General features: G+C 38.5%; 1 protein-coding gene across 1 annotated transcript; it reads left to right on the top strand.

The window, feature by feature from the left end:
* Nucleotides 1–1,614: 1,614 nt before the first annotated feature.
* Nucleotides 1,615–7,686, top strand: CXCL13 (C-X-C motif chemokine ligand 13). The gene is made up of 4 exons (XM_019719978.3): nucleotides 1,615–1,761; nucleotides 3,413–3,545; nucleotides 6,435–6,512; nucleotides 6,802–7,686. Exons 1-4 carry the CDS (start codon nucleotides 1,698–1,700, stop codon nucleotides 6,821–6,823), a joined length of 297 nt encoding a protein of 98 aa, XP_019575537.3. The 5' UTR covers nucleotides 1,615–1,697; the 3' UTR covers nucleotides 6,824–7,686.
* The last annotated feature ends 13,239 nt before the right edge of the window (nucleotides 7,687–20,925 follow it).

Genomic DNA, 20,925 nt, shown 5'->3' on the forward strand with positions numbered 1-20,925 from the left:
AGACAGCCTACAGATGTTAACACCCTCAGGACCTGTCTCTGATTCTACCAGAGGCCATGATGTTTCTGAGAGGCACCGGTAGCAGGGCCTGGACACCTCTGCCCATTGTGGGGCTCCTTTAATAGTCTTTTTTCAGGAGTTTCCCACTGAGTTGTCAGCATTGCGATCCAAGGCACTCCCTGCCCACTCCTGCCTCCTCCCCCCTTTTACCTATCACAGGAGTTATTCTGAAAAACAACAACAGAAACACAAAACTTCTTTTACTCCCTCAGCTATCTCAGCCTCTGCTTCCTGGGGGATCCAACTGTCTTCAAACATTTGGAGTGCTACCATATGAAAGAGCACTTAAAATTGTTTTCACATGATAATCAGGGGTGGATTAGGATAAAGTGACTGAACTATTAGGAAAGCAGCTTTCACACATACATAAGAAAGAATTTTTTTAATGACTAGAATTACCCAAACAATAGAATGGGCTGCCTAAAGACTGATGAGTTCCATGTCCCTACAGTCATTCAGGCCAACCAGAGAACTGCTTGTTGTACGAAGGTTGTGTGACATTATCGCATCCCCATAGCCATTCACAATGGAACACCTAAGATGCTAAACATCCGCAATGCTAATTGAGTAGCACAAATCAAATTGTTGAGAAAGTCACACCAAAAAGGCCAAACCTCTGATTTTCCAGTGATTTAATGCGTCCGGTTTCATACATGCACACTTGTATACTCCCAGGACAGCCCAGTAGTAAATTAAGCCAGACCAGCCATTGTCCACATAGCTTTTTTAAATCAAAGAGCTCCTAACAAGTGAGTTGAGGCTGTGGCTTTATTGTCCCCATGAGTTATTTGGCTGGATCAAAACCAAACTGCACATATGCTTTGTTAAACAAACTGCAATATGGGTACAGCATCTGATGATATTCTAAGGACACCACTCACTGACACCTGGATCTCAAGCTCAATAACTTGCATGCCAGAGCCAGCAAGATTCACTTCCTCAAAGCCATTGCCTTCCTCTTTCATCAAGACACAATGAAGGGGACACATATTTGCCCCTTCCAGGATTTTCATGATGATCAGACGACATAAGTAGTCATATATTTCAGATAGTAAAATAAGAGATGGGAAAGGCTGGTAGAAAAACAACAAGCTAGGCAGCATAGGAGCCTGTATATAAAGAGACATGTATTAGATATGCAAATACTTACTGAGCACCTACCAAAGGCAGTTCCCTGACAGACCCCATAATTTCACTGAGTGTATATTCAGATGCCATTTAGAAAGCCCGCTGGCCCCTCACCGAGAGAAGCAATCAAAGGCACAATCACTGGTAGTGACCCCAGAGAGAGTGCCGTGGAGCCTCCAAATGGATGTCTTTTCCCTCTCTTCCCATCCCCAAATTCCTGCAGCATCCCTGCCACTTATAGTCTACATTTTCAAGAAACATTTTATTACACTAATAGTGCTCTGAAGCAAATTCATAAAATTTGCAAGAGGAGGTAAAAAAAAAAAAAAAAAAAGCAAGCTCAGCAATATTTGGGTTTTTTCTTTTTTTTTTTTAAACGAATGATGCAACTGATCTACTGAAGACAAAAGCAGGGGGAGGGCCCTTACTGGTGTAAATAAATAGGAGTCTGTGCTGAGAACCCACAGTTTGGACTCAGAGCTGAAGTCTGAACTCCACCTTCAGGCAGAATGAGGTTCATCCCTGGATCTCTGCTTCTCATGCTGCTCGTCAGCAGCCTGTGTCCAGTCCATGGTGAGAACTTTCACTTAATGTCGTCATTGTCCTTTGAACAGAAATGGTCTTCAGACATTTCCATTTTCTTTTTCAATTAGAAAATGGAATGAAATATGATTGAAGGAGAGAAAGTGCTCTCTGCTCCTAGATTTCTAAAAGTAAGGTGCTTAAGGATTTAACTCTTGCCGCTGGAAGCATTTATTAGGTTGGTGCAAAAGTAATTGCAGTTTAAAAGGTTGAAAATAATTGCAAAAACCGCAATAACTTTTGCACCAACCTAATATATTGTTATGATTGTGAGCCATAGAAGAAGAGATACTGGAAGTTCAGCGTCCATGTGACTTATGCGTGGTGTGTCTATTCCTGGCCTTTTCCAAATTCACTCTGCTATAATGAATTCTTTCCATGTATCTCTTCTTTGTTCTGCCGGCCTGTGCTACCTGTCTGACCAAACCCTTCACAGGGTGTCAAGATTATTGACCTTAATGCGCGGGTCTCCTGCAGGGAACATCTGGTACAATTCTGTATGCTTAGCTCTGGCATGAGCCTTTGTAAGTACAGCAGGGGTACTTAAGTACACGCTTTCTGCAAAGAAGCAGACTTACAAGTCTAAATGGGAAGGCTATCTTTGTGGAAATAGATAAATATCTGTTTGATGTGGTAAGTTATTATATAGGTACAGGAATCAGAAGCATGTGCAGAATGACACACTCGGCTCAGGTTTAGAGGTTTAGAGGACAAATTTTTGTTCTTAAAATGCAGGGCGTAGTTTTTTCAATTGTTATTTTGCTTCACATGTCATCTTCATCCTTCAAGGCTCTCATTTCTGTCCTCCTCCATGAAGCTCTTCCATTGCTCCTGGCAAAACCTTCTGCCCCATCATGCAATTTGGTCCTTGGGTAAACTACAACGTTCTCTGGTATTTTAGTTTTTGCTCATTTGTTTCCTCCACTAAACTGTAAACACCTTGAGAGCTGAGTTCCTTATATCTGGAAGGAACTGTGGTTACAGAGGGTAGAATTCATTAAAATGCATGAGATGTGTTACTTATAGGACTTGGTTAGTACAATAACTTTGGTTGTTGGATAAAAATTGTCTTGGATTTTTATTATTGGCCTTTGTTTAGTAATGATTTGCACCTAAGTTGGAGGATTAATGTATTAAACAAGAACAAAAATATTTTCCACGGTATTTCTTCTCACATAGATTGCTGGGGTGGGGGGGAGGGGAGTGTGATAAGAGAGATAATTGTTACAGCTTGTTTTTCCTCCAGGGACTCTGCGGTGAGTTCTTGCCCTCGGCTTTTATGTGTTGGGAGTGAAGATCAGTTGATTTTATATTGTATTAATTGTAACTGAGTTGTAAGTCCCCATGGTGGTGGTTCTCAGATTTTATTATGTGGACAATTACCTTCATGCCAATATAATTCTATCACAAATTTCGGTAGGAGTTGTGTTTTTAAAAAGTTAATTTTATTGTTAAGGTTTTGGTAGAAAATATTTGAGAATAAGCCAAGACAAGCAGAAATGCACATACTGAAGGCATATGGGTGGAAAAAACAACTTGAAATTTTTAAATCTTCAAATGCACTGTATGAAAGATTAGCAGTTAAGTTCTAGTTATGAATTATGTGCCAAAGGGATTAAAATAACCGATTCTGTGTTTACAGGTATTCTAGAGATCTATAACACAAACTTAAAGTGCCTATGCAAGCAAACGACTACAGCCTTCATCAGACCCCGCAACGTTTCAAGGATTGATATCAGACCCCCTGGGAATGGTTGTCCCAACACAGAAATCATGTAAGTTGCAAGAAAAAAATATATGTGATTCCGTTCTCCCAGTGAAAATCAGCTCCTATGTTGCCACATAGTATTCTTACTCAAACATCTCAAAGTGATTTATTTTGAGCATCGCTAACAATTTTCAAACCAATAATGAGAATCAGCAATGTTTGTTAAGTGTATTATGCAGTGCCCCTGAGCTAAGTGTTTTATATGCATTCACTCATTTTATGTCTTCCGCAGCCCTGTTAAGGAATGTCTATTGTTATGATTCCTTTACAGATGCAGAAATTGAGGTTTGGGGAGGTTAACTAACTGTCCTAGGTGTACCACTCCAAAGAGACAGAGCCAGGACTGCACCCACGTTTCCCCCATTCTCAGGCCCCTTCCCGTAGCCACCAAATTCCAATTGCCAACAGAAGCAGACACTTTGTTTCCCACAAAATTAAAGAGCAAGAAAATAAGTATCTACAACAGTCCTTCGTTTGAAGGTCTATTTTATGGAAATGTCCTTTAGCTTTAGGGTCTATCAACTTTGATCCCCATAACTCTGCATAAAGAGTTAAGCTAAAGGGTCAGTAGTAGCTGCAATAATTTTTTTTTTTAATTTTTTAAAAATTTGTTCATTCTACGTTTAAGAGAACTAAAATGTACTAACATTTCAAAAACATGAGAGTTAGCAATTTAGTACTAACATATAATGATATATTTCAGCACTTATACCCTCTATTAAAATTAATAGATATTTTCTTTTATTGAAATGGTATGACCCCTTGCTTCTGTACTCCCTTTTCTGTATACTCCCAGAGAAATCTGTGGATATTTCTACCACAGCATTTTCCATGGCACATCAAATGAGTCTTTACACACTGCATGTGAAGCCTCTTCTACAGTGCCTGGCACAATAGTAAATGTTAGCTACAATTATCATAGCACCATTGTGTGGAAACAATCAGGTTTTTAATTTTTTTCCCTCCTCTTTCACTCCTGCCAGAAAATAAGCTCTTATATAGTGGATCAAATATTATTTATTCCTCTATTTGCAATGCTTTATCCCTTACCTGGTATATAGTAAAGGCTCAATAAATATTGGATCATTGCATTGAATATTTTAAATGGAGCCTATAGATCTTTTGCATATAACTACTTAGAACTTTGATTTCTCCTTCTTGGATGTATCTTTAATGAACCAAGCACCCACAACACCTTGAAGTATTACGCATAGCAACTTCCTAGGGCTTTGCTGACTTTACTTTCATTTAGACTTGTGAAATGTTTGTAAACGGCTCACTTTTTGTTAGTCCCATTTTGATGTCAATGCTTTGGGCCTCAGACTAATTGTATTCCACTTGTAAGAAAGAAATGTGTGATATGAAAATGTGTATGGAATTTTTCATTAAAAAGGCATTATACTTTAACTAATGTCTTTGCCAATGAAAGTCTAACTAAACCACAATAATTGTCCTTAACTCAGAGGTGTGAGGTCTACCCATGACCTACTTGGGAGAAGTTACTCTGTGCAGAAAACTGAGACTCCTTTCTTTTCATTACATTTCCTCTGTCATGAGTCAAGGCTCTCACCTTTCAATGAGGGAAAGTAATGCACCTTAATTTTCTCTGCTTTAACTTCAATCATTTTGAGGTGACAAAAGTTTAATTTCATATCTGCTCACCAAGTTCTGCATTACTGAATGACCAGCTACAGAAACAAAAGACGCAGATGATTATGAGAAAGTCATACCAGTCAGGGGTCAAAACATTATGAGTCCAGATGATCAGAACAGTCCAGATGATCTGTTTTCATCATGAACACAGAACCCAAATTGGAAGGCTCTGCCCAGGAACTCAAATGTTCTATGACTTCTGACCTCTTAAGATTCACGCAACAAGCGTGGAGTTTCAAACCTAGCTAGATGGATCCTTGCTTTTTGTCATTTGACAGCTAAGATAAATGACACATTTAGAAATTGTGCTTTGTTTGAGGTCATGCCAATAAAGAGCAGAGTCTCCCACTTTGCCATCACTTGGGAGACCTCACTTCTTCCACTGCAGGTAAAACTTTGACTATCGTGTCTGGCAGTTGATAACCATTCAGATTGTGCCCATAGCAAACTGTGGCTAAATGTGTGTAGGTTTTGGAGTCAGGTAACTTTCATTTGAATCCTGCTCTATCATGCATTTATTGTGCAATCTTAGAAAAGTTGTTTAAACTCGCTAGGCCTCAAGCCTTCAGGGGAGGAAATAATAGTTTCTGTAGCACAAGATTTTTGTGAGATTAATGGAGATGTTTCACGCTACCTGCTGAGTACAATGCCTGGCACATTGTAAGTGCTTGATCAACATCAGCTATTAATTATTGCTGCTGCTTTTTTTATTGCTTAATTTCTTAGCACAGTGAAAGCGTCACTAACTGGTGGTTCAACCAAATGCAGATGTCACTCAGATCAATCAGCTCTGGAATCTCTCCCATATTAAATTTCATTGAATTTTTTTCAAATAAAAGGTCCCCAAGAGAGTGTGTTTTATAGTCTGTTTTGTTCTCCCAAGCTCAATGGTCAAACACATTTAAAAGATATTGTGACATAGCTTTAGAAGTGAGCCAACCTTGGAGCCAGTTATTTGGTCTGTCTTCAATTCATATAAAAGTTGTCAACAAAGCAATAACCTGACTTGTGAGATTCTGTCAGCTTTGTATTCAGCTCTACCAGTTCACCCATGTGAGTCTGCAAATGATGTTTTTCTTATTCCTCAGACCTCATGCTACAAATCACCTACTCCAGATCTAAAACTGCTTACCTCCAATTTTGCTTGATCTGGGAATAATTATTTTTGTACTCAATTATTTCCTTAAGTGCAAGATTAACTAAAATTTAACAGTGCTTTATTTTCACTTGTGTTTTGCTCCAGAGTCCGACTGAGGAACAAGGCAACTATATGCGTGGATCCTGCATCTGACTGGGCAAAACGAGTTTTGACATTATGGAGGTAAGTCAGGCATACAAAGGGTTTTCAGATTCTTATTTGTACTGAAGGGGTTCCCTTTCCTGGGCAATCAAAATGGGGGCCATTTTTTAATTTATGAGAAATTCCTAAGACAAATGCCAATTCTTCACTGTTATTACCTATCATACAGAGATGGGGTGACTCAGTCTAACAGCTCAGTAAACTAAACTGGAAGCCAGCATTCACAATATTCCTTGCTTGATATGTCCAGGAGAAAGCCACAGTTTATGGTCTTCTTTAAACAAGACTCTTGTTTTTGTTTTTGTTTCAGAAAAAGAAAAATGAATATCTGATTTCACCAGCTGCAGCTAAGGCACAGAAGGCCTGATGCCAACATACCTGCTAAGGACACCTGCATTCCCCCTTATTCCTGCTATGGGTTTAGTTTTGTGTTCTGTTGAATCTTTTCCAAGAAAAAGAGCTTCCCCATACATGCGAGCATGAGAATACATGGAAAAATCACCCTGTGGAGACTGATAGGGCAAATTTGAACTTTTTTCGCATATAGTGCCCTACATACTTGGAATTTGCATTTTATTCACCAGGGAGGAAAATTTCTTTGAGTATAGTTACTTAGTTATTCATCATATAAGCTTATTTTGATAATATGCCTATTGTTTAATGCTAAATTGTCCTAAAAATATTAGGAAATGAGAATTTAAATCTCAAATCTGAACATCTGGCTTGAATTAAGAAATAAATGATGGAATGTATTTTAATCATTTTACACCCTGAGAAAAGCAGGCTTCCACAAGAGATTCAAACAGCTGCCTGGGAAACCCATGGAACTTCATCAGCCTGTCAAGAGACAGAAAGGTCCACATAATAGATATCCTCCTTTTGAAAGCTCACTATTGAGAGGAATGGGGGTCCTTTTTCTACTCTTAAGGAGCTTCTTTGTAAGACATATTGTCACAGATAAAAACTAATAACATTTAAAGATCCCCAGACTTAAATTCATAGACTATTCAAGAAAAGACTTTAAAGGGTGATATTCAGATGTGTTCTTTTATAAGTTTGCTCTGAAAAACTTTTTTACTCACATCTTTTGCATAGATTTTGTTGTTGTTGTTGTTGTTGGTTTCTGGTATCCAATTCTGTAATGCTTCTTATTACTCTAATGCTATTCAATAAACATGAGCAATATTTGACTTAATTATGAGCAATTCGTTCTTAATGGATCATTTCCTCAAATTTAGACATGACAATCTCTACGTTTCTTCATAATGAAAAGTAGGATTTCATCATGTTTATTCATTTGCATGCCTCTTACCTTTTAGAGATGATCGAGATTATATGGCAAAGGGTGAGTGATGTTACTCCTGATATTAACACAGTGGAAAAACACTTGACTACGAGAACCTCTTTCCATTGATATAGTCATTGTGATTTCCTCCAGAAATGTCTAATCTCTTACTAAAACCCGTTTTCACTGTCTCATTAGATTGATTCTTAAAGTCTCCAATGTTTTATTTGACGAAGTTATGCATTGGGTTTGAAAAACAGAAGTTGTAGATAATTAAACTCCCATCCCCCTCCTTCCATGGTTCTAGCTCAGCTCTCCCACCACTGTACTGTGAGCTTCACTGGGATTGCACCCCACACTCTCCCCACTGCTTTAGGAGGGCTCTGCTCCCAGCATTCCCAGGTTCCAAATTATATCTAGCCCCCCTCATCCATTTTTCTCTTTTTATTTAAATAGGTTTCCTGGGAGGGAGTAAACAGCACCTATAAATACTACATTTTTTGTTGTCTACAATTCAATGTTTCTTTATACACACACATAAAAGGGATTATAAAATGTCATCAAAATCCTGCATTCCAGCATTTTTCAATTTCAATATTTAGAGGTCAGGAATCATTTCATGCTTTAGATTGATTTTGGTCTTCTTTGAGAAATGTGGCCAGACAAATATTCAGCAGCCTCAAATAAGAAATGTCACATTTCATATGAGGTACTATTATCATCCTGGTTTTACAGATGTGGAAGCTGAGACACAGCAGGGTTAAGTAACTTGCTCAAAGCCTTACAGCTACACAATGGCAAGCCAAGCTGTGAACCCAGGCAGTCGGGCACCAGAATCCACGTTTACAACCAATACACTATGCTTATCTTATATGGGGTAGATATCATCAGCTCCACTTTACAGAAGCAGAAATGGAGGCAAATAGACACTTACTTGCCCCAAACCACATAACGAGTAAGAGACAAAACAAGAATTCAAACCCAGGACCTCTGACTCCTCAGTAAATGAATGTTCTTAATCATAATACTATGCTGCCTACAGTTCTTTTTATCCCTAAATGTATTTCTTACCTCCGTCCCTTGACCCACCCTCCTTTTCAGGGCCAATCAAAACCAAGGGGAGGGTAGGAGCTCCAGAACATTCAGGTACCCCCTAGGTTGGGACGCCCATTGAGTGTAGTTCAATCCCCAGGAGACTGGACAAGTGAGAGGGCAGCAGGAAGGCAGGGGGCAAATGTGGAATGAGAACCAAACAACAGGGGCAGTGAGGGCTTCTGAATTTGCTTTTCTTACCACACAAGCACCCCTTCCTCAAACAGTCATAGTAGATTTAGGGGCTTTCAGCTTGATTTGGAACAGGGATCTTAACCCATGGTTAAAATGTAGGATAACTTATTGAGCCAGTTTACGGAAGCCTGAGGAAAAGTGATTTTAGGTGATCTGAGTGGGTTGGGAATGGTGAAACAACAAGTTAGATTTCAGGAAATTTATGGCTACATACACAGATATATACACAAGTTAATTAAAATCCAAACTAAAATAGAATTGAAGGGAAAACACAAGGGAATGCTGACTAAAACAGGATGTTTTACTGCAGGAAACAGAATAAAAGAGCTACAAGGCCAAGTTACGCAGGGGTCTCCTAGGAGCAGAGTGCAGGGAACCTCTAACAAAGTGAGTCGAGCCTCAATTGTTTTGCTTACACCCACCTGACCAGCAGCGGCCAAGGAGAAAATGATTCTGTTTTCTAAGGAAAACATAACTCTCCCTTTCACCCAAGGTAGGGGTTCAGCCCCACCTCACCAGGATATAACTTGCCCAACTGTCCTAGTGCTTTCCATTTTCTATCTCTTTCCTTTCTACAATTCTTCCCTCTTATTGAGATGTGCCATTTTACTGCTCTAAACCTTGTGTAAGGATTGATACATATCCCTAGGGCTTGCTTTTTTTTTTTGCTGTGAAGTAAAGTTTACTAGTACTTTTGAACAGAATGAATGTGCTGGTCTACAGAAAACTTGGTGTAACTGAGAAAGAGAGTAAGTCCATGAATCAGAAGGGTAAGATTTGAAAGAGAAATTATACTGTCTTGTGACCCTCAAGGACAGTAGAATGTTCTCTATGTGTGGTCTTTCTGAAGTACGCCATCAACAGCATCTGGAAACTTGTTAATATATACATATACTCAAACTCTTCCCCAGACCTACTGAATCAGAAACTCAAGGGTTGGGCCCAGGAATCTATGCTTAACAAGGTGTGGTATAATAAAAAGATATATTTGGCCTTTGTCCTGGTCCTTGGCACAGAACCCTGAAAACTCTTGGAATTTCCTAATAGGAATGCTTTTCATTATTCACAATGAGCCCCTTTCAACCATACTTGAGTTTATGCTAATGAGGTGACTATGACCGTACCCCTAGATAGCTTCAGGATGGGGGCTGGTTACCAGAGGAACAACCATGTGATTAGAGGGTTGGCACTTTTAGGCTCATCCCTGGATCTCCACAGAGGGGAGTGGGGCTGGAGGTTGAATTCCATCACCAATGCCCAATGATTTAATCAATCATGCCTACATAACGGAACCTCCGTAAAAACCCTGACACAACGTGATTTGGAGAGCTTCTGGGCTGGTGAACATATTGAGGTGCTGGGAGAGCAGTGGACCTGGAGAAGGAATGGAAGCAATGTGTTCCTCCCCCATACCCTGTCCTATACATCTCTTGCATTTGGCTATTCCTGAGTTGTATCCTTTATAGTAAACCAATAATAAAGAACGTTCCTGAGCTCTATGAGTTGTTCTAGAGAATTATCAACCCTGGAGGGTGGTGGTCATAGGAACATCCAAATTTATAGTCGGGCAGAAATGTGGATAGCCTGAGCACCCATTTGCAGCTGGTGTCTGAAGTGGGGGCAGTCGTATAGGACTGACCGTTAACCTGCGGGTTCTGCACTAACTATAGATAGTGTCAGAATTGAATTAAATTGCTACACACCCAGTTGGCATCAGAGAATTAATGAATTGGTTGGTGTTAGTAAACACTTGCGAAAAAAACTTTCACAAAGCCTCCAGGATGCTGCTAAAGTTTGATAACCATTGTTCTAGGATAAGCACTCCAAACCTCACAGTACATTAGAGTCATCTAGGGAACTTTCTTTTATAAATATCAGGTTAATCAAGTTACAATTTACATACAATAAAACTCACCCTCCTAAAGGGTTCAGTGCAATGAGTTAGTTGGCACAGCCCTTCTCAGTCAGTTTGGGCTGCTATATCAAAGTACCACAGCCCAGGTGACTTATGAACAACAGAAATTTATTTCTTACAGTCTGGAGGCTAAAAGTCCAAGATCAGGATGTCAGCATGATTGGGTTCTGTTGAGAGCCCTTTTCCAGGTTGCAGACTGCTAACTTCTCATTGTGTGCTCACATGGAGGAGAGCAGACAGAGGAAGTAAGCTCTCTGGTGACTCTTATAAATGTACTAATCCTATTCATGAGGGATCCACTTTTATAACCTCATCTAATGCTAATTACTTCCCAAAGGTCCCACTTCCTAGTACCATCACATTGGAGGGTAGAGTATTAACATATGAATTTGGGGAAGTGGAGATAAATATTCAGTTCATTACTGCTCCAGCCTCTGTTTTGTTCTTATAATTTTGCCTTTTCCAGAATGTCATATAAAGGGAAGTATGCAATGTGCAGCCTTTTGTCTGACTATCTTGCATAATGTTTTTGAAATTCATCATGTTGTTGAATGTATCAGTGATTTATTCTTTGTTGTTGTTGACTACTATTCCATTTTATGGACATGCCATAATTTATTTATTCATTCACCAGTTGATGGACATTTGAGTTTTTCCAGTTTTTGGCTACTATGAATCAAACTGCTGTCAATATTTACATGCAAAAACATATGATTTTGTTTCTCTCAAGTAAATACCTAGACTTGAGACTGCTGGGTCATATTTAACTTCCTAAGTTTTCCAAAGTAGCTATAATAGTTTGCATTCCCACCAGCAATATGTGAGAATTCCAGTTGCTTCGTGTTTTCACCAACACTTGGTATTGTCAATCTTTTAAACTTTAGATAGTTCAGTAGATGTTTAATGTTTTAATTTATATTAACTATGGCTAATAATATTGGGCAGTTTTTAATGTGCTTATTTGAGATCCATACACCCACATTAGAAATCTGCCTTACATGAAAGCCTTTCTCCATTGAGTTATGTTGGCAAACACATAAAAAAGAAATTAACCATATATGGCTGTACTTCTGTACTCCCATTTTATTCATCTATATGTCTATCCTCATGTCAATACCACATGGCCTCAATTAGTGTAGCTTAATAGTAAGTCGTACATTTAGGAGCCAGAGTCTTCTAAGTTTGTTACTTTTCAAAATTGTTTTGGAACTAACTTCTTTGCTTTTCCATTTGAATTTTTGAATTATCTTGTCAATTTCTTACTCCCCCACCCAAATAATTTTGATTGGGATTATGTTGAATCTGTAGATCAATTTAGGGGAAATTGGCATCTTAATAATATTGAGCTTTCTAGTCATGAACACAATATATCTTTCCATTTATATATGACTTCTCTAATTTCTCTCAGCAATATTTGGTAATTGCAGACATTCAGATCTTGCAGTACCCCAAACCAAAACCATGAGCTGTAGCCTTTGAACTACCTTCATCTCTAGGAACAAGACAAGCATATGTGTTCTTTATTTATCATACATGTCATTTGGGAAATGGTCAGATGTGGCTTCTGGCCTAACTGTAATTGGATACTATTGCTTCCTCCTTCATAGAAAAGTAGTTAGTCACTTAAAGCAATTAGATAGGACACTCTCAAATTTTCCTCACACGATCTGCAAGTCTACCTAAATCTCCTTCCATCCTTATCAATTCCCTTTTGCTACATTAAACTTGGTACCCCTTCTCCTCATTCCTCCAAGGCCAATCGCTCTACCTGTGTTTAAATCTCATCTCTTCTTCCTATCTCAGGAGACTCACAGTATCAGCTCTCCTTTTGTTCTTCTCTATAATCAATCACTTCCTCCCAATTAGTTCGACCTCCCTACCATTTAAATATATTCTAGTCTCTCCAATCTCAAAAACAAAACAAACAAAAAAGCCTCTTTCTGGTCCCTTTCTGGCTATTGTATCCTTTTTCTTCTCCTCCAATACAGCCAAACCTCTTGAGTTGTCTGTACTTCGTGTCATTTCTCCAAGGTTCTCTCTGCAGCACCTTCCAGATAAAACTTCCATCCATCTGTGCCCCCAAACAACTGTCAATAATGTCACCAATGACCACTCTAGCAATATCACTCAGCCAGTTCCACAACAGTGCTATGTAGCTCAGTGGATTACAACAAAACTGTTTATTTCTTGTCCAAGTGTCTTCAGTTCAGCTGAGGTTCAGCTAACAAGGGTGAGTTTGGGGTTAATTCAGGCCATTTGTTTGGTTCAGATCTATTCCATGTGTCTCTCATTTGGGGGGGAATCAGATGGTATTACAGGGCATATTCTTCCCATGGTGATAGTAGATCCAGAAGACGGGAGCAGAAACATGCTACGCCTCCTATGGTCTAGGCTTGGAATTATCAACCTATTACTTCCATTCATATTTTATTGGCCAAAGTAAGTCATATGGACATGCCCAATATCAGTGGGGCAGGAATTTATTTTACATCTAGTGGAACTGCAAAACTACATGGCGAAGGGCATGGGTACAGAGAGGAGTAAAGTAATGGGAACAATACTAAACCTGTCACAGTTGTCAAGTCAAGTGCAATGATAAGTATTTCATACTCATCCTATGGAACTCAATAGTATTTTACAGGAAGGGAGGAGTAGTGCACAGTTACAGTCTCTTCCCTTGGCACTCAGAACGGCTCACTTCCCCTAGATTTCCTTCTACCTTTCTGGCCACTCCTTCTCAGTCTTTACTTTCAGGCTCACCTTCTCTCTCTGGCAAAGAGAGAGAAGATGACTTGGCTTTTCTTTTATCATTATATACGTTCTCCCCAAAAAATATCATCTAAGGCCACAGCTTTCATTATTAGGTAAACACTGATGATTCCCAACTTTTCATCCCTAGTTCTCTGAACTCTATTCCATTCCACCCAAATGACTCTGCTATGTTTCCACTTTGGATTTTGCAAAGGTACGTCAAACTCAATGTCAAGGACCAAAATTCATGATCCAATTCCAATCTGGTCCAATTCCAGTATTACCTATCTCAGTGAAAGCTCCACAACTTGGCTAATTGTACAAGATGGAAAACTAGGACTCATTTCAATTTTTATTTCTATCACTGCCAGCTCTGTATCCAATTCATAGCAAAACTTCCCTAAATATCCCCCTATCTGTCCACACTCTCCATCTTTACTGCCACCACCTATGCCAAAATGCCATCAATTCTTACCTGGCTTAATTAAATAGCTTCAAATTATCTATCTCCCCCATCTTCTCTGATATCCTTCCATAATGCAGATAATTAAGATGCTTCTTACAAAATGCAAATTAGATGACATTACTCTTGCTTCATTTTCAAGCAAAGTCACTTTCTCAAGAAAGGCTTCCATGTCCATCCAACCTAAGTTAGATCTTTTTGTGATGCGCTGTTATGTAACTGTCTCTTTTCCTTGAGAACACTTACATTAGTCACTAGTAATACACTTGTTAGTGTGACCACGGTACAAATATCTATCTCCCCATTAGGCTTTAAATTCCATCAGATCAATAACTATGGTTTTACCCATCAACAAAATGAAAAGACAATCTAGTGAATGAAAGAACATATTCACCAATGATACATCTGATAAGGGGTTAATATCCAAATTATATAAAGAACTCATACAACTTAACACCAAAAACCCCCCAAACAATCCAATTGAAAAATGGGCAGAGGACCTGAATAAACATTTCTCCAAAGAGGACATACAGATGGCCAACAGACATATGAAAAGATACTTAATGTCACTAATCATCAGAGAAATGCAAGTAAAAACCACAAAGAGATATCACCTCACACCTGTCAGAATGGCCATTATCCATAAATCAACAAACAACAGGTGTTGGCTAGGATGTGGAGAAAAGAGAACCCTTGTGCACTCTTGGTGAAAACAGTATGGAGATGCCTCAAAAAAATTAAAGATAGAACTACCTTATGTCCAAGCAATTGCACTCCTGGGTATTTATCTGAAGAAATCCAAAACACTAATTCAAAAAGGTATACGCACCCCTATGTTCATTGCAGCACTATTTACAATAGCCACGATATGGAAGCAATCCAAGTGCCCATTGATAGATGATTGGAGAAGAAGAGGTGGTACATATATACAATGGAGTATTATTCAGCCATAAAAAAGAATGAAATCTTACAATTTGCAACGACATGGATGGACCTAGAGGGTATTATGCTAAGTGAAATAAATCAGTCAGAGAAAGACAAATACCATATTATTTCATTTATATGTGGGATCTAAAACACAAAATAAATGAATAAACAAAACAGAAACAGATTCATAGATACAGAGAACAAACTGATAGATGCCAGATGGGAAGGGTTTGGGGGCCTGAGTGAAAAACGTGAAGAGATTAAGAAGTACAAAGTGGCAGTTACAAAATAGTCATGGGGGTGTAAAGTGCAGCATTTAGCCAATAATATTGTTATAACTATGTTTGGTGCCAGGTGGGATACTAGACTTTTCAGGGGGATTATTTCTTAAGTTATATAAATATCTAACCACTATGCTGTTCGCCTGAAACTGATATAATATTGAATGTCAACTGTAATTGAAAAAAAATTAAAATTTAAATTAAAAAGTAAAAGAACTATGGTTTTGTTCATCCTTGTGTCCCTAGCATCAATTATGGCCAGGCACATAGGAGGAATTCAATAAATATTTGTTGAATAAATATGTGAATGGATGAATGAATGAGTGAATGAATGACTTGTGAGTGTCTCATGTATTATCATTTAAGATAATACAACAAATAACTTTTCACATGTCTGTCTTGGTTTGCAAATATCTTGAAGACAGTGTCAGACTTTCATTTCTTTGTCTCCCACATGGTATCCTAGTTATGCAGTAAGCAACTCTTGTGAAAAATGAAGACTATCTTGCACAGTGTATAATTTGTTTGGAATATTTAGGAAAAACTTTTTTTTTTTTTTTTAACCACACTACCTAGAACACATGACCAGGAGAAAGTAGGACCTAACCACGTTTGTAACTACCATCGTGTACCTGAATATGCTGGTAGATTTGAATCAATTGATAATTGTCATTGAAATTTAATGTCATTGTGTAATATTAAGATCTTCAAGTTAAATTCCACTACAATTATGTCATTATATTAAGGCACTAGTATATATTACTGGAAAAGGCAAAATCAATAGTGAATCCATAGTCACCATAAATTTAAGATGACAAATATTTATTAAACTCTTATATACTATATAGAGTCCCATTAAAAAACAGCACGCTTAGCTGGAATTTTGAAGAGAATGCAGTGAAGGAACTATTTCAGAGATGTGGCCAGGGTTAAGGGAACCAACAAGAAAGGCTGAGGCACCCAAGGACTGGTGGCCACTCCTATGTCTGCAGGAGAAAGGAGAAGGAAATGGTGATATAGAAGGCTGTTTGGAGAGCTGCAGCTTGGAAACCAGAGAGCCTGACAGAAACCATCGCTACTGAGGGATCAGCCACAACTAGGACTGAGTGTGAACAAGGAGTGGAGTAAATAAATTCTTCTCCCTCCATTTCCTTTCACCCTCTAATCTCCTAGCCATACTCCACTCCCTTATTGACTGAACTCATCCAGAAAGGGTCAGATGAGAAAACAGAGAGGTTAAGGAGTTAGCCCAGAGTCACAGAGCTAATGAATGTCAGTTCTGGTTTTGAATCCCAGAAGGCAGACCTCAAATACCATAATCTTATTCATTATTGTACACATCCAATAGAGGACTGCGCCAATTACAACTCCTTATAATAAAAGCTAATGAAGCCTATATATGTGTATTGTCATATGTTCCACTATTGGAAAAACTTGCTCACTCTTGTGGTAGACAATAAATTTGATCAATTCGCAAGCATTATTTTCATCTGGATGACAGCCTCTCCATTTGAAATCTGAAGATCAAATAAATAAATATCATGTTCCTAAATTTAGTGGGGCTTGAAGCCCCAGGAAAATTCCCCGATATAGTAGACAATAGGACTAACATCCTCCTCCCTCGAAGATGGGCAATGAAGAGGCCCAGCTCTCCACCGGTGCTTTCTTGGTCTGATTCTTTCTGCTGATCTCCGAGTAGGGTTCCCAGCAGAGGCTCCAGCTCTATCTCTGACATCCTCCAGTCTGGAGGCCCTCATTGTTTCTCATCCACTGGTGAACAATTGCCCTCCCCACCAATCCAAAGGGCAACCTAGGAGCCTCTTTTCAAGAGGTTCTTTAATACCTGCTGGTGGCTGGCCCAAAAAATACCATGTTCAAGTTGAAGAGTGGGGTAGTGCTTCTTTCTCCATTCAGAATGAGACCCCTAAGGGACTCCTAGGGACTGCGGACAGGTAGATCCTGTGACTCCCTTCTGTCAATGCTCAAACTCAGGACCCCAGGACTTGCCTCTCAAAGTATGTTCCTTCAACCATCAATGTCAGCATCATTTGAGAGCATGTTAGAAACGCAGAATCTGAATCAGAACCTGCATTTTGATAAGAGTCCCAGATGATTTATATGCAACTAACACTGAAAAGCTCTTTGGTTTACATTTCTCTCTGCCTTCCCACTGAAAAAAAAAAGACAATGGGCATGAAATCCGAGGGGGACACCATAATTCTCCCAAGCTGGGTCTGCACAAGGCTAAGAAGAATAAAAAGATGTAGAAGTCAGAAGACCTTGAATCAAAATCTGGTCCTACCTGTATGATTAACTAACATATAACTAAGTTATCTGAGTCTCATTATTCTAAATTTTCAGATGAAAGTGATATCTACCCCTTAGGGAACTAAGCATAAAAACATTTTCAGATCAGCTCCATGAAACTTGGGGTCCTTTCTGGGATTTATAAATTCCAGGAAGTTGGGATTATATTTCCATTTCTAATATTATTTCATTGGCCTAGAAATGGTCACAGTCAACACTGTGAGTTTAAGCACAGTCCTCTACTGGCATCCAGTGGTGAATGGTACAACGTGGCAACAACGAACTCACCAAACATAATAATTCAGTAAACCCTAGAACTGACCCAGGAAGATGAAGCAGAAAACTAGCATGTGACTCATTGTTTGGACTCCAACAGAGAGACCCAAAAGAGAAATGGAAGAAACGTGGCTGGCTACAAACCCAGTGTCAGCTTAGACCTGATACAGATTCAAACTTATTGTTCTGAGCAAGAAAATGCATACCAGTCCATTATTAGCTGCCAGGTGCCTAGCTAAAGAGATGTGTGCTCAATTTTCCTTCAAGCACCAGCTCAAACTAGATGTGAAATAATTGTGTAGAGTTCAATCAAGCTGAGACCCATTATTCAGTAACAAAATGAACATTTCTAAAGTACTTTATCACAAACGACAGGTTGGTTCACTCAGCTTCCTTGCCTGAATCATTAGCCCCAGATTTGTGTCTTTCCATTTGCCTTATTTGCATGTTCTCCCCTTTCTGGTTCCCACTCCTGAAAGTAAAAATGAGGACAGGCAAAGAAACGCACACTGATTCTCGCTTTCAATAAAGGAGATACTCCATTTATTAAGTATCTAATAGGTATGGGTGGAATTCCATACATATTCTATTTTTGTCATAGTTGATGTTCCCAACAGACAATCATGGTGTCCAGAGAGTCCAGTTTTTAATTTTGCCTGACATATAGTTTTGGAAATTTTAGTGTGTTTTATCATTAATTGCAACTTGTAGACTCTCTGCCTAGGAGCAATTTCAAAGAATTCCATTTTGGAAATATCCAACGCATCATTTTTTTAACTTAAAGTACCTTCCCATATTCTCCCACCTAAGATAAAACATCATATGCAGATACAGTTTTCACCAAAGTCAATGAAAATCTGAAAATCTCAATTGTAATAAGGGCAGAAACTGGGGTTAACAGGATTCACTGTGCCACCATTTTCCTAACCTGGATTCAAGTCTTTGGAGTTTTTTCTTTTCCTATTTGTTAAAGTAAAATAAAAAAATAAAAACTTTTTTATTAAACCCATGTCCCCTTTCTATTATCCGACTACCCTTATAGGATTAATGAAAAGAAAGATTCTTTTTTCTAAGTACTTAGAGAGACTCTTGAATGTGTGACCTGTTGATTCCTTCAAGGAGCACACCTGGTGGCGTGGTGAGGCAAGGAGTCGTGTTCAGTTGTGGTGCTGCCACGTGACAGGCCAGCAAAGTGGTTCTACTTTCTATGAATGCCTGTGATTCCTGGACTCTCTGGTAAGTTCTAAATCCTTCTGACTAGAAGAGACTGAGAAGTTCCCTTTACATTTCTTTTATCACAATAAGAACTAGGGTTTGTCTGTTTTTGTGTGTGTGTTTTCTTTCCCAGCAAAAGCTAAAATTCCAAAGAAGATTAAAATTGAGGAAGTCTCCTAACTGTTTTTTGGCCCCTCCATTGTCCATGTGCTCCAGCTTTGCACTCTTGTTCCCCAGAATAGATCTGGAAACCTGGTATTGGCTATGACTAATAAGACCATCCAGCCAATGTAAAGTGAAAAGTTTGTGCAACTTTGGGAAAACCTTGGCCAAAATCTGAGGTTGGCTTTTGCCAATGTTAAAGTCCACATATATTAACAACAAAAATGCTGCTTTGTGTCCTGTGACCTTGGGACAAGCCACAATATTTTGACATCTAGCGTTCATCCTCATACCCAACCAGTGAAATTGGTGGTGGCGTGTGGCATCTTACCAAAGACAAAGGAACAACTTGGCTGTTGTGCACGCTCTGTATCTGCCTGACTTATAAATATAGTTTTTGTCTTTTTTCAAAGCCCTTATCTTTTTCATCTCAGGTTGTACGTGGAATTTTGGAAGAAGTTTTTCTACTATTGCTTTGTCTGTATTCCAGTACTTGGCAAGACAAGAATGATCTCTAGCAGGATCCCGCTTCATCTTGTCCATTTGTGAGACAGGAATACTAAAAGGAAGTGAATCTAGGAGAAATGTGTGTTTCACTCTCTAGTTATATACATTGAAAAGAGTGGTTTTTGGTTTGTGTTTTTTTTTAAAGGTTTCTTACTGAAAAAGAAATCACTTGATTTCTAAGTCTCAGCTTCCTTACTTGTAAATAAGAAGAGTGATCTAGACAAATGCTAAAGCATCTTCTAGCCCTTATACAATGTATACCTCTATCCTTCCCACATACTTTCCTCCTCTGATTCTTCCTGCCCCAGTCCACTCTGGCATTACTACCCATTACAATTAAACTTGAGTATCATCTCTGACCCTCTGCCTCCCTAACTTTCCTCTTGAAATCATTTACCAAGAGTGACTGTCCTCACCTCCTTGACATATCTGGGGTACATCCACTTTATTTCCACCACTGTGTCTGGCTATGTGAATGAGCTCTCTTATTTGGGGAACGAACTTTACAACCCAGGCGAGTTTAGAATTACATTTAGCAATGATGGAATAAATCAAACTCATGGATTTATTAAGTAAAAAAGAATCCGGCCTCTCAGAGAAATGTGACTTCAATTTGAATTGTATAACAACTCAAATCTGTGATTCTAAGCTGAAAAGTTTATTTAATATCAATTTTAAGCAAATTAGAGTATTTAAGAACACTTGATATGCAAAAATTCATAATTTCATATAACTTAAGATTTTCTTAAGTAGCCAGGAAGATGTGTTAAGGTTGTCATTTTTGTCTTGTTAAACATTTGAAATACCTAGAAAACTGGAATATATTACATTAAGGTATTTATTGTAAAATAAAAAAATATACTTTAAAATGCATTCTTTTGGAAAATACAAATTTTTAAAATTATAATTGACATTCAATCTTATTTTATATTAGTTTCAGGTGTACAGCATAATGGTTAGACATTTATATAATTTATGAAGTGATCTCTCCAATAATTCTAGTACCCATATTGCACTACACATAGTTTTTACAGTATTATTGACTATATTCCCTATAC

This window comes from Rhinolophus sinicus, chromosome 1 (assembly GCF_057876585.1).
Source record: "Rhinolophus sinicus isolate RSI-liver-muscle chromosome 1, RSI-T2T, whole genome shotgun sequence".
In the NCBI taxonomy this organism is placed as follows: Eukaryota; Metazoa; Chordata; class Mammalia; order Chiroptera; family Rhinolophidae; genus Rhinolophus; species Rhinolophus sinicus.

Bases quoted from the DNA above. Each gene is read 5' to 3' on its own strand.
- CXCL13 (XM_019719978.3), top strand. From the start codon at position 1,698: ATGAGGTTCATCCCTGGATCTCTGCTTCTCATGCTGCTCGTCAGCAGC. The intron at 1,762-3,412 runs GTGAGAACTTTC...CTGTGTTTACAG, and splicing joins CAGCCTGTGTCCAGTCCATG to GTATTCTAGAGATCTATAAC. The intron at 3,546-6,434 runs GTAAGTTGCAAG...GTTTTGCTCCAG, and splicing joins TGTCCCAACACAGAAATCAT to AGTCCGACTGAGGAACAAGG.